The 13,585-nt window shown below is 44.5% G+C and overlaps 1 protein-coding gene and 1 long non-coding RNA gene across 3 annotated transcripts in view; one reads left to right on the top strand and one right to left on the bottom strand.

The window, feature by feature from the left end:
* Nucleotides 1-13,585, top strand: part of LOC122452138 — a 62,149-nt gene that overhangs the window by 26,874 nt on the left and 21,690 nt on the right. The window lies entirely within an intron of this gene.
* Nucleotides 6,198-13,585, bottom strand: part of SMYD3 (SET and MYND domain containing 3) — a 726,401-nt gene continuing 719,013 nt past the window's right edge. For both annotated transcript variants that reach the window (XM_043485558.1, XM_043485559.1), the window contains one exon: nt 6,198-6,512. In XM_043485558.1, the coding sequence (XP_043341493.1) occupies nt 6,411-6,512 (102 nt within the window). In that variant the 3' untranslated portion in view covers nt 6,198-6,410. The remainder of the gene's footprint in view (nt 6,513-13,585) is intronic.

Here is a 13,585-nt window from a genome sequence, read left to right on the forward strand (position 1 = left end):
AGCATACATCAATAATGGGACAAACTGTAAAGTCAGATAAAAAAAAGAAACCTAATTGGATATCAAATTGATTACATAACCACATAGGAAAATTTAATTCAAAATTTTAAACATAGTATTCTGAAAATAGTCTGTTTTGCTTAAGAACAGAAAGCACTAGAAAACTTAAATTTCACTTAGTAGTTTTTCTGTTAGTAGTGGTCATAGTCATAATTTTGCAACTATTGTGTGTGTATGAGAGAAGTACAAATATGGAAGGAGGAGGAAGAAGAAGCATACCCTAGATGCTGGATTTTTTTAAAATATAATGTTTTTTTTGGCTGTGCTGGATCTTTGTTGCTGTGCAAGCTTTTCTGTAGTTTCAGCAAGCAGGGTCTACTCTCTAGTTGTGCACAGGCTTCCCACTGCAGGGGCTTCTCTTGTTGGAGAGCCTGGGCTTTAGAGCACAGGCTCAGTTGTGGTGCTTGGGCTTAGTTGGTCCGCAGCATGTGCAGTCTTCCCAGGTCAGGAATGGAACCCATGTCTCCTGCGTTGGCAGGTGAATTCTTTTAGCGCTGAGACACTAGGGGAGCCCTGCAGATGCTGAAGTTTAATCAGTGGTATCAATGTGAGCTCATGATTTTAAAAAGGCCTAGAAAGCTGTGACTCTGGGAGTAATAAGCAAACACAGTACCTGGATCAGGGCTTCTGATATACCTTTCATTAGTAAAAGAAGCCAGAGATCCTCAGAGAATGGTTAGTTCCAGATCTACAGTGCAAAAGTGTAAGATGAGCCTGGAATATCTAGTAAAAAAGTGTTCCCCCAAACATAGCAACTCATTGGAAACAGGATCCAGCTTGAAGACTATTCCAATAGCCAAGACTGATACAACTTGAGCATCAAAAATAGTAATTCTTGTTATAAGACTAACATGTTTGAATGGTTTTTAAAAAAGAAAAAAAGGGGAGGAGGCTTGGGCTAGACCTTTGAGAATGGATTCAATTTAAATAGAGAAGAAAGGTAGTTTTGGGTCAGTGTGAACAAAGTAAGGAATTGGTAAAGAAGAGGGCCTATTTCAGGAGCTTGGAGTTGGGGTGGGGTTGATCCAGCTAGGTTGCAGGTTCACATGGGAATCAGTAGGCATAAGAGTTGGTAGTTTCAGTGCCAATCTGAAGACCGCCTTTTGAGTGTAGTGGCAATGGGGAGGCACTGTAAGTTTCTGAGCAGAGGAGATATAGGAGGTAAAAACAAGATCGGTGTTTTGGGAAGATGACTGGCAGCTAGATGGACAACAGGAAACAGAGGGACGGCAAGCAAGGAGATCAGTGAGGGAGTCTTTGCAGAAGTGCTGCGGCCTGCAAAGAGCCTAGGAATGGATAGGGATAAAAAGGGCTGAAATTTAAAAAAGCATTTCAGAGGATGAATAGACGGAACTTAGTCCTCTGATGAAGGACAAGGGACGAGTCAGTGACTCTTAAGTTTCTGTGCTGAAGGGTAGAAAGATGATGATGGAGCTAAGCTAAATATGCAGAGCAGAGAATTGTTTTTTGATGTATTATTTAATGGAAGATAATCTGCTTTAACTTTTCATTTTGTATTGGAGTATAGCCCAGTAACAACATTGTAATAGTTTCAGGTGAACCATGAAGGGACTCCGCCATACATGCGCATGTATCCATTGTCCCCCAAACTCCCCTCCCATCCAGGCTGCCACATAACACTGAGCAGAGTTCCATGTGCGGTACAAGTAGGTCCTTGTTGGTTATCCATCTTACATGTAGCTGTGTGTACATGTTCAGAGTTTTGATGTGTTTCGAATTGGTTTCGAGTATATTGACTGAGCCAATAGCATTTTGATGTTTACAGATCTCAAAAACGTGAAGGGAGTGTGCCACTTTGGGTGTGGTGCTGCTGAGCTTCCGCAACCAGCTTGATCTCTTACAGAGCTCAGGCGAAAGCAGGGCTCTGGTGTTTTCCTAAAGCTGTGTCAGTGTTTGCTTTTCACGATACTTTATGCTGCTCCAAAGACAGTGCTCAGAACAACCATGTCCCTGGGGAAGCCCAGTGGGCTACCTCCTGGTTGGGCCAGAAAAGAGTTTTCAAGGCACAACTCAGGGGAGGGCGCCCATATATGGAATTTCTCTTTCATCCCTGCAGTGAGGCTTGACTGAGGGGCCTCTGTGGTCTGTGGCTGTCTGGCTTCATCACAGGGTGACTGCCCTTGTTACCCGCCCCGCACTCTTGCTTGGCTGAAGGAAGCCTGTGCTGAGCTCTCCCAGTGAGCAGGCTTCCAGGCAGCCTTCCTCCCCTGCAGTATGGGCATCCACATGGCATGGCTATAAATTATGCCCGGTGTGTTCATTTTCAGTTTAAATGTGTTCTTATCCCAGAGGAGCAACTAATGGCATCAAGTTACTGACGTGAAAAAAGCCTGCCGCTACAATGACTATGGATTAATGAAATAGCAGACATGGAGGCTGGGGCAGCAATAAATTGTCAGCCACCAGTGACGTGGGTTTTAAATTATATTCTCCATCTCCTTTCCGCTTTTCCCAAATTGTTTTCCTGTAGAGTTGTTTGGTAAATGTTTACCATTGTTTAAATGTTTGCTGTTAAAAGTTGGTGCAAGCTGGGCCCCTTCCTCTTAAGAGCCCTTTTCTCAGAAAATTGGAGGTGAGCTAAGAGGGATTTAAAAGTCTATCATGCTTTCTCTAGGAGGCATGAAGGCAAATCTCTTAATCCAGGATCATCACTGACTGATCACTTTTATTCAGAAAATTGGCAAACACAGGGCTCTGTTAGTGAATTCTGCTCATTCGGCATGTAAGTTGGCTACCTTTACCTTCTATTATGACCTTTTTCTTTTCCTAATGAATCTAAAACTCATTGTGTTTCTGATAGGCAGCGAGTCTGTTTTTCATAGATGAAGGACCCCAGGGAATCAACTGATGGGCCATAGGGAGATGAAGAGAATGCCTGATCCTATAAGCAAATTGCCCATATGTGTGTTTCCCTAGAAGGAAGGTATGTGGGTTTCATCAGATTCACCAAATGTTCTGTACCACTAAGATAGCTTAAGGGCTGCCATGGTGGACTGCATGAATAGCCCCAGCATCTTCCTCTCCCCAGATCGATACCCTTGCAGTGCCTTTTGTATTTCTTCTGACTGAGAGGAGTTTGAAAGTGAAAGTGAAGTCGCTCAGTGTGTCCAACTCTTTGCGACCCCAGGGACTGTAGCCTACGAGGCTTCTCCATCCATGGGATTTTCCAGGCAAGAATACTGGAGTGGGTTGCCATTTCCTTCTCCAGGAGATCTTCCCAACCCAAGGATTGAACCTGGGTCTTCCGCATTGTAGGCAGATGCTTTACCGTCTGAGCCACCAGGGAAGTCCTTGAGAGGATTTTGCTGCTGCTGCTGCTAAGTCACCTCAGTCGTGTCCGACTCTGTGCGACCCCATAGACGGCAGCCCACCAGGCTTCCCTGTCCCTGGGATTCTCCAGGCAAGAACACTAGAGTGGGTTGCCATTTCCTTCTCCAATGCATGAAAGTGAAAAGTGAAAGTGAAGTCGCTCAGTCCTGTCTGACTCTTGGCGACCCCATGGACTGCAGCCTACCAGGCTCCTCCGTCCATGGGATTTTCCAGGCAAGAGGACTGGAGTGGGGTGCCATCACCTTCTCCATGAGAGGAGTTTAGCCAACCTCTATTCTGGACTGGCATTCTGATTGGCTTTGGCCTCTGTTGTTGTTCAGTTGCTCAGTTCAGTTCAGTCGCTCAGTCATGTCCGACTCTTTGCGACCCCATGGACTGCAGCATGCCAGGGTTCCCTGTCCTTCACTATGTTCTGAAGTTTGCGCAAACTCATGTCCATTGAGTTCATCATGCCATCCAATCAGTCATCCTCTGTTGCACCCTTCTCCTCCTGCCCTCAGTCTTTCCCAGCATCAGGGTCTTTTCCAGTGAGTCGACTCTTTGCATCAGGTGGCCAAAGTATTGGAGCTTAGCTTCAGCATTAGTCCTTCTAATGAATATTCAGGGTTGATTTCCTTTAGGATTAACTGGTTTGATCTCCTTGTTCTCCAAGGGACTCTCAAAAGTATTCTCCAGCACCACAATTTGAAAGCACCAGTTCTTCAGGGCTCAGCCTTCTTCATGGTCCAACCGTCACATCCATACATGCCTACTGGAAAAACCATAGCTTTGAGTAGGTGGACCTTTGTTGGTTTCCCCATCTGACCTGCCAGCGACTGCAGACAGTGAGTGTGCACAGCTGAGATCAGCCACGCCAAGTTTATGGATTTCATTAAACTCACTAAATGTGAGTTTATGCTGCAATAGTGTGGGGGCTGCCATGGTGGTTTTCATATGTGGCTGCAGCTTCTTCCTCTCCACGGATCCACGCTCTTGCATTGTGACTTTGCAAGAGCAGGGGTGTATGGAGATTGGGCCAGACCAGAAGCAACTGTTCAGTCCAGATTGCTGACATACAGAATAGTGAACAAAATAATTTATTTTGGAGTATTTTATTGTACAGTAAAAGCTAACCAATACAAATACTATAACTGTGCAATTTGAGAATGAGGGGTACATCTTATTCAGATTTTGTATCTCTTTCTCCTAAGAACACAATAATCATTTAATATACATGTATGCTCAGTCGTGTCCAGCTGTTGTCAACTCCATGGACTGTAGCCCTTGGGCTCCTATGTCCTTGGGGTTTTCCAGGCAAGTGGATATCCATTCCCTTCTCCAGGGGATCTTTGTGACCCAGGGATTGAACCCGCATCTCTTGTGTCTCCTGCATTGGCAGGCAGATTCTTTACCATTTCCCCACCTGGCAGTTCTCCAACCATTTAATATATATCTACTGAATTGGTTAGAACTGGTCTCTCAAAAAGACTGAGGTTCAGCCACTTTCTCAAGGTCACTTAATAAATCAGGAGAGATCCCTGAGCACCTAACTCTAGGCCTCTGTTTCCTTATTTATAAAATGTGCTTCAAAACACCGACCTTGTGGTGTTGCTGTGGCTATGGGAGATACTGTGTGCATTATAGATGCTTAATACTTGACAGACAGCAGCTCCAGCCAGGCACACAGATGAAATGGCTGCGGGACTCATGAGCATGCAGGAGATCAGGCACGTTTCTCTGATCGCAGTGACCGCCAGGTGTGAGGCACGTGGACTCGTTTCCAGGTGTCAGCTTTCTCTGCTGCAAAGTGAGGCTGGCTCCTCCCGGCTCGATCACGTGTGATTCCGACACGGCTGCCTGCCGCTGCAGTGCCCCCGTGCGGCCGGAGGACTCGCCCCTCCCTCCGTGAGGGTGGGCGAGGCTCCTGAAGGAAGAGGAGTTGCTGCTCTGGATTCTGCTGTCACTCTGTCTCATTTCCTGGCTTGTAAAATCAGGTGTGGGGGACAGGAAGCTCTCTGAGAATCCTGTCAGCGGCAGGAATCCAAGGGCTTCAGTTACTTAACCAGAGTCTCCTCTGAGGACGGGGGACTAAACTGCTCACGGGATCACTGAGCTGTAAGAGAAGTTACCTTGCATCTACTAGAGGAAAAGAAAAAGTTTCTGTATTTGTCTAAAGCAGAAAGAGGAAAAGCAGGCCATGGAACTGGGGAATAACTAGTGAGCAAAAAAGGGAAAGGAGCAAGCCTGATTGGAACTGGGGTGCTAGAGCCCTGCTTCCTGCAGGGTAATGGTGCCTCATGCTGTGCAGATCACATGGGCGAACCTTAGACATAGAGAATTACAGAAAAAAGTTCCTTCCCCCAAAGCATGACACACACAAAGAGTTATGAAATGCTCAGAATGAATTACACAAAGAGCCATGAGACATATGAATTTTTTTTCTTTTCCATTAAGATTGCCTGTCCTTTTCTAATAAAACCTAATAAACCTAATATGACTTCTTTCTAAGATTTAGAAAAAAACTTGTGTTGGAGACATATTTGGAAGTGAATAATGGACACACATATCGTTTACCACAAGCAGTGAGGACAGTATCTGAAAATCTTGCTTTTTGCCAAAAGAAACATTAACTTTTGCTTGGAAGCAAATGTGAAAACATTGATTTCTATCCAACTCTCAACATATATCCAAGGAGAAAGTTACAACCTATTCTGTTATGCTTTTAATAGGATTATCTATCTTTAATGTTGAGATCTTAAACATTACCATTACCAATGAAAGAAAGCAAAGAAAACAATTACCAGACGGTATTTTCAACCAAATTTTTTAATATTATAATCATGCTTCTCTACAACTAAGGATTCTTGTGGTGTGCAAACCATATGTCTGCTTTTATTTACCTAAGTAAATATGGAACAGCATTTCCAATAGAGGAGGTCCACACAACAAACAAAATACAGTGTGACCTCAATAAGGCATTCAATAAAGGTACAAGCTGGCTCTCCCTCTGTGGGGTTCTCTTAGGGTGCTCTGATGTTGGCGTCGCATTCTTCTAAGAGTAGAATCAAATCTTCAATAAGGCTGTGCTCTCTGCCATGTGTTACTCTCATAATATCAAAAGCCTGAAGGAAAAAGAAGATGGATTAGATCCCCAAGTTAGGCAGGTCCCCACCTGTTCCTCATCTTTTCTTGGGCCAGGAGCCCGGAGAAACCCGCAGCTTACAGTATGATCAGCACAGTGGTTCTCCACACTAGAAATGAAGTGACAAGGGTGATTTTAATGTGGTGCTTGGACTTACTGCTTGAGTCTCGCTGGAACTGGTGTCCAACAATGATCTCCAGGGATTATTAGAGCTTAGATTTGGTGTAGGTAGTTAACAGAGGTTTAAGAAGAGTTGCTAAAATGATTAATATTAATGATTAAGTACCATGCTGTTATCACCTTAACTTTTCATTTTTTCATGCTGTATTTCTCATCTATATGATACATATAACATATACATATACTTTTTGTATTCTTTTCGTGTTATATGGCATTATAGCATTTGCATTTTGACATTCATTGCCTTCATTCTTCACTAAATCTTGTCAGTTCTACCTCCAAAATATTTCTGAAATCTGGATTTGTGACCACTATAGTAATAGAGTATGATGGAATTAATGCTGTCAACTTCCAAAGCTAGGTCAAAAAGACCATGCAACCTTTGCCTTGCTCATTAGTACGCCTGCTCCTGGAAACAGCTTCTATGCTGTGAGGAAGCCCAGGCCACATGGGGAAGCCAAGGGTAGATGCTTTGGTTGATAGTCCTAGCTGAGCCTATCTTTAAATTTTATTTATGTACTACTTTTGGCTGTGCTGGGTCTTCACTGCGGCACAGACTTTGCTCTGGTTGTGGCGAGTCGGGGTTCCTCTCTGCTTGTGGTGTGTGGACTCCTCACTGTGGTGGCTTCTCATTGTGGAGCACAGCCGCTAAGTCACGTAGGCTTCAGCAGTTGTGGCTCCTGGTCTCTGGAGCAGAGGCTTAATAGTTGTGGCACACAGGCTTAGCTGTTCTGAGTGAACCTATCTTTAAAATCATCCTAGCCTGAACACCAGAAATGTGCATGAAGAAGCCTCTAGATGATTTCAGCCAGATTTCTTAGCTACTCTTAGAACTTTAGATCACTACTAAATTTTTGTTATGGTGTAGATCTTCTGGCATAGGCCAGATTCCAGTCTTCCCAGCTGACACCCAAGACATTATGGAAAAGAGGCAGGCCATTCCTCCTGTGACCTATTTGAATTACTGATCCGAATCATCTGTGAGCGTAATAAAAGGGTGGATGTTTCACTTTGCTAAGTTTTGGGATGGTTAGTTACAGAGCAATAAATAATCAAAATATCCACAAAATAGTTTTGCAGTAAATTAAAGATAAACCATAGCATCCTGAGCTTCCAAAACTGGGGGCTCCCAAACAGAAGGGCTGGTCAGCTCAGTTGGTTAGAGCATGGTACTAATAAATTACACCAGGGTCAGGGTTTGTCCCCGTATGGGCCAGGCGGTGCAGTGACTATATTCATGGGCTTCCCTGGTGGCTCAGTGGTAAAGAACTTGCTGATCATTGCAGGAGATGTGGGTTTGAGCCCTAGGTTGGGAAGATCCCTGGAGAAGGAAATGGCAACCCACTCCATTATTCTTGGCTGGAAAATCCCATGGACAGAGGAGCCTGGTGGGCTACAGTCCATGGGGTCACAAAGGGTTGGACACGACTGAGCGACTGAATGACAACAAACAGAACGGTCATCAAATCCATTGTTTTCCATGTAAATGTGCCTCAAGAGATAGGTAAACACACCTTGGGGTTTTTAAGCACCCAGAAGAACACCTGGCAGGCAGTGCCGTGGCTCTCAGCCTTGGGTGCACAGCAGTATCAACCAGTGGGCTTCCAAAGGCCCCACACATGGTCAGCTGAGTCCTGTTCTCTGGAGGTGAGCCTGGCCTCGGGAGAGGCTCATGTCCTCAGGGTTGAGAACAACTGATAGAGTAAGCTTTCAACAAGTAATAACAACTATTGATTATTCAGTGGTAACTTGTAGCCAACCATAATTACCATTTTAATGGCTGTGTACAGTTCATTTCATCAGGTTTATAGATTATTATTCACTGAGCTACTCTTAGAAATTCAGATCACTACCAATTTTTTTTGTTGTGATGTAGATCTTTTAGCATAGGGTTTTTTTTTTTTTTTTTGCCTTTGCTGAGTATCTGCTTAAGATGCATTCCTAGAGGAGGGATTCCTAGGTGTGAGCATCTTTAAAGCCATAGAGACTTTAAAGCTGAGGCACACAGTCTCCTGAGGAGGAAACCTGAGAGTGGAAGAAGCAAAGTGTTCCGGACTAGGAGCACTTTCCACCTGTGTTCCTGGCTTTGGGGCCTCTTTAAAAATGTTCCCTTTAGGCTGGAATGAAGGAAAACAGGCAGACAGATGGGGTCTAGATTTAGCTGCTGAGAGAAAAGAGAAAGGGAAAGAAAGGCCCGCCACCTCCAGCACAGGTGTGCCAGCCTGGAAAAGAGCTCTGCTTATGGAGTCAGCTGTAATCCTGCAAACCCATCACCCATGACACCCTAGCTAGAAAGCCAGAAGGTGGCTGTGATGGAGTCAGGGTGGTGGGATTTGGTTCTTATTAACTTGAGTGGATCTGCCCTGTGTAGTATCTGCAAGCAAATCCTGAGAGTGGGTGGAGTGAGGGGTGTCTGAGATGGAGGGGGAGGTGTTGGGAATAGCCCGCACCTTGGAGGCAGCCAAACTCGGTGAGATGTCTTTGGGCAGAAAATCAAAATCAAATATTTGATGCCAGTCAGAGAACAAACGTCTCCTGTCTCCTCCCCATACTCCCCTTGGTGCTCCATTGTTCTGGACATCTCAGGGTCTGAGGCAGAGGCATATGTGAGAGCGTGATTGGACAGAGAGACTGGAGAGATGCTGAAAGCCCTTCACGGGAAATTCTCTCCCTCAAAAGCTGCTTACATGTTCTCCCTTCTGCTCAACAGAGGGCCAGATGTACTTGTGATCTGATAAAAGGAATGAATGCTCCAGGAGCACTGCCTGAAAAGCTCTTTGCAGGAAGAGACATAATGTTCTACCCCACTCCATGGACAGGTGGGCCAGAGAAAGGCCAGCCTGACGATGGGGGCTCTCGCCTCCCCACTCCTCACAGTTCTCCTCTGCAGGGTGAGGGCCTGGCTTTGTTTCTCAGAAGTCCCAAACCAGCTTCTCTTTGTCCTCCTTGGTGTATTTCTCCAGGTTCCTCCCCAGAAGATGTTTCTTGGGGACTTGACTCAGAGGCTAGGACAGTCACCTCCGTACCACTCAGACAGGGTCCGGCTCATCTGCATGTTTTCAGACCTGTTACAGCTGCAGATTCCTTCCTCACTGCCATTCTTCTAGTCATTCGCTTCGCTGTCTCCTCCCTTCCAGCTCTAAGAATAAGGCCTACTCCTTATGAGCCAGAGTTCATGGTGGCTGATCTGGAGCCTTCCCATTCATTCCTGCTCATCCCACAACAGGGCAGGTGCCAGCAGGAGGCTTCTGGCCTCGCAGCTCTTCAGCAGCCACAGAGCCACAGCCAGGAAGGGAAGCCTCACTTCCACACCTCCCAGCCTGTCCCCTTGCAGAAGCACCATAAAGACCATCTGGTCCAATGTCCTCATATCTGGCCTGAGAGTGGCCCCAAGGTGAACCCAATGTTCATTCCATGACTGTGCTGTGTGGCCTCCCCTGCTGAGAGTCTGCAGTGACAAAGGAGAGGGCCTGGAGGGTCTCTGAGATGTGACTTCTGCAACACCTTGAGGCGCCGCGAAGGTCTTCCTAGTCAGGATGCTGCTGGTTTTGACCTTCATTCTTATTTGGTGATGAATGCAGCATTGGAAACAAAAGTGGGGTGGGAACAATCCCTGGGTGTGTATATGTAAGATCTGAGATCCTAAGATTAGAGGAGCTTATGTACAGGGGCGGCTAGAAGCAGAGCAGAAATGGGCCTAGCTGGGAGCAGAGGACCAATATGAAGAGCCTAGGGAAAAAAGTCCATATCATTTGTCTAGAAGGTAAAACTAAATGTAAATATGATGAACAAGTAAATACTGTAATTTTCTCAGAGCCATGGGTGGGATAGGAGGGAAGGAAAAGAAAAAAAAAAAAGAAATAGGATTTAGTAATGTGCAAAATATGGTGGTGACTGTGTTCTGTGTGTGTTGAGTAATATGTCAATTTGGGTGTACAGGAAGCTGAAACTCAGACTTGGTCAGGTAAGGCATCTGGTCCTTGTTGTGGATGCCACCTGGGCCTCCAGGTGGGCTGGGGCATGAGTCTCAGTGATGTAAGAAGGGAGCCTAGGGAGCTGTCAGCACAGACTGGCTCTCTGCGGTGGCCACAGCCCCGCAGTCCAGCAAGAAGAGGAGGGCTCCCCTACCTCAAACAAAGTTACAGTAAGTCTCTGACAAACCAGAACAATTGTTTCCGGTAGCTCTGTGTCTCCCTTCTCTCAGCCCTGCCCAACTGCCACACATACACAAGTCAGAGAGAACAGTTTTGATTTAATTTCCTGCAGCAGTATGTAAAACAGATTAAGAAAGTATAAAACCAGAGCTGGCCTATGCTGGGAAAAGCTTATCTCTTTCCATTAAATTTTATTTTTTTAATGGTAGCATTTAAAAAGAGCCTGGCGTAATCTCCCACTGAGGACCTATTTGAAGCCTTCAAGGGGGGCTGCTACCCCCCTTGAACTGCCTCTAAATGTCACAGGAGGAATGGAAGCACAGATTGTCTGCCACATGACAGGCATGGTTCACTCAGGAGTAAAGATGCGGTCTTTAAAAGATAGGGTCCCCAGAACTGATTTCAATCTCATCACAGCTTTTTTTTAAAAGTAATTTTAGAATTGTGATCATATATTAAATAAAATGAATTGAATCAAATTATAATTTAAAGTTGCAAACAATATAGCTTTCTTATTAATTTTTAATAAAAATATATTAAGCTTATCAAGGATCTCATATACTCTCTCCCAAAAGCCTGAGGGAATCCAATAAATGACTTCCCCAAGCAGGATTTAAATATGGATATAAATCAGAGAGAAAAGAAATGTATGCATGATAAAATCCTCTGCAGTCAGATCACAAGAGAGGGAAATGCAGGCACGTTTTCCTCTGCCCATCCAGGATGAAAGCAGAGTAGTGGGGTAGCGGGTAGTGGGCATGGGCTGGGCGTGTAAGAAGACAGACCCACATACAACACATCAGGTAGCTCCAGAGCTATGATGGGCCCTTCACTAGGGGCACCAGGGAATCCCAAGGCCTTTGATGACCTGCCTGAGCTCACAGCACCCCTGCAACTTCATTGTGCTCTGCACCTTGTACAGGGCCCCCTGGAAGGACCTGTCCTCCTAGCAGGCAAAATTGCCTTAAAAGGTCTATATAGTGTCTGTGCTGTGCTTAGTCGCTCAGTCGTGTCCGACTCTTTGCGACCCCGTGGACTGTAGCCCACCAGGCCCCTCTGTCCATAGGATTTTGCAGGCAAGAATACTGGAGTGGGCTGCCATCCTCTCTCCTCCAGGGGAGCTTCCCAACCCAGGGATCAAACCCAGGTCTCCCACATTGCAGGTGAAATACTGTCTAAGCAGCTATAATGAGTAAGACTTGGCCTTTACTCTGGGAGGAGCTTGGCAAAACCAGGAAACAGGGTTATAGAAGGACAGTGTGTGACAAAGGAAGATGAGAGGTGCTGAGTGTCCAGAGGAAGGAGCTCAGAAGGGGCGACAGATGTGCTGAGCTGAGGTGTGTGTCTTCCAGTGGGAGTAGCTATTCCAGAAAGAGTTGACTTTGTGTTGCTGTGTTTACCTAATCACTTGATCCAAGGCAAATTTATTTATTGAGTACCTGAGATCCCTGAAGACATCATGTCTCCTCCCTGAGCTTAGGTTTCCTCATTTGAATAACGAGGAGATTGGATTAGATCAATTCTGTGGACAAAGTCACAGACACAGAGCTAGGAGATGCTGATTTCGTTTTGCTTCCAAATATTGTGGTGTGTGTGTGTTAATGTTTTCTAATTTAACTCCACTGGAGTCAGAAAATTTACCATGGATGACTTGAATCCCTTTACATTTATTGAGACTTGTTTTATGGCCCAGAATATGGTCCTTCTTGGTATATGTTTTATGGATACTTAAAAAAGAACATGTATTTTGTTAATGCTGGATGGAGTTTTATAAATGTCAGTTGGATCCTGTTGGTTGGTGATGTTGTTAAACTCTTCTGTATTCCTTGCTGATTTTCTGTCCATTTCTTCTGTCTGTTGTTGACAGTGGGTGTTGCGTCCCCAGCTATACTCATATCCGTAAGTCTATTGCCTGTATCTCCTTTTAGTTCTATTAGTTTTTGTTTCCCATATTTTCAACTGGATTGTTTAGTGCATACACATTTAGGATTGCTTTTAATATGTTTCCTTGGTAAATTGACCTCCTTTTTCCAAAATATAATATCCTTCTCTGTCTCTAGCATCATTTTCTTTTCTATGAAGTCGTCTTTATCTGATATTAATATAGCCATTCCAACTTTCTTTTGATGAGTGGTGCTTTTCATGGTGTATCTTTTTCCATCCTTTTACTTTCAACCTCCCTGTATCGCTATATTTAAAGTGAGTTTCCTATAGACAGCATATAGTTGGATCATTAAAAAATCCATTCTAATAATCTATCATTTAGTATATTTTAGATAAGAAATTTACACTTCTTACATAGATCACTTACATAATGTCATTCATATATTAGGGTTTTAAGTTTGCCATTTAGAAAAATTTGTCTATTCTGATTTTTTTTTTTTTTCGCTTTTCTTTCTCTTTCATTTCCAGTGGATAGCTAACTTTTTAAAAGAATTCTGTTCTGTAATGTTTTTTAGTGTATTTGTGTAGATTTTTAAATTGTTACTCTGGTCTTATGTACAGACATAGACATTGTTGTTATTGTTCAGTTGCTAAATTGTGTCTGACTCTTTGCAACCCCATGGACCGCATGCCTGGCTCCTCTGTTCTCCACTGTCTCCTGGAGTTTGCTCAAATTCATGTCCGTTGAGTTGGTGATGCTAACTAACCATCTCATCTCATCCTTCCACCTTCTCCTTTTGCCTTCAGTCTTTCCCAGCATCAGGGTCGTTTGCAA

Source organism: Cervus canadensis, chromosome 13, assembly GCF_019320065.1.
Source record: "Cervus canadensis isolate Bull #8, Minnesota chromosome 13, ASM1932006v1, whole genome shotgun sequence".
Lineage (NCBI taxonomy): Eukaryota > Metazoa > Chordata > Mammalia > Artiodactyla > Cervidae > Cervus > Cervus canadensis.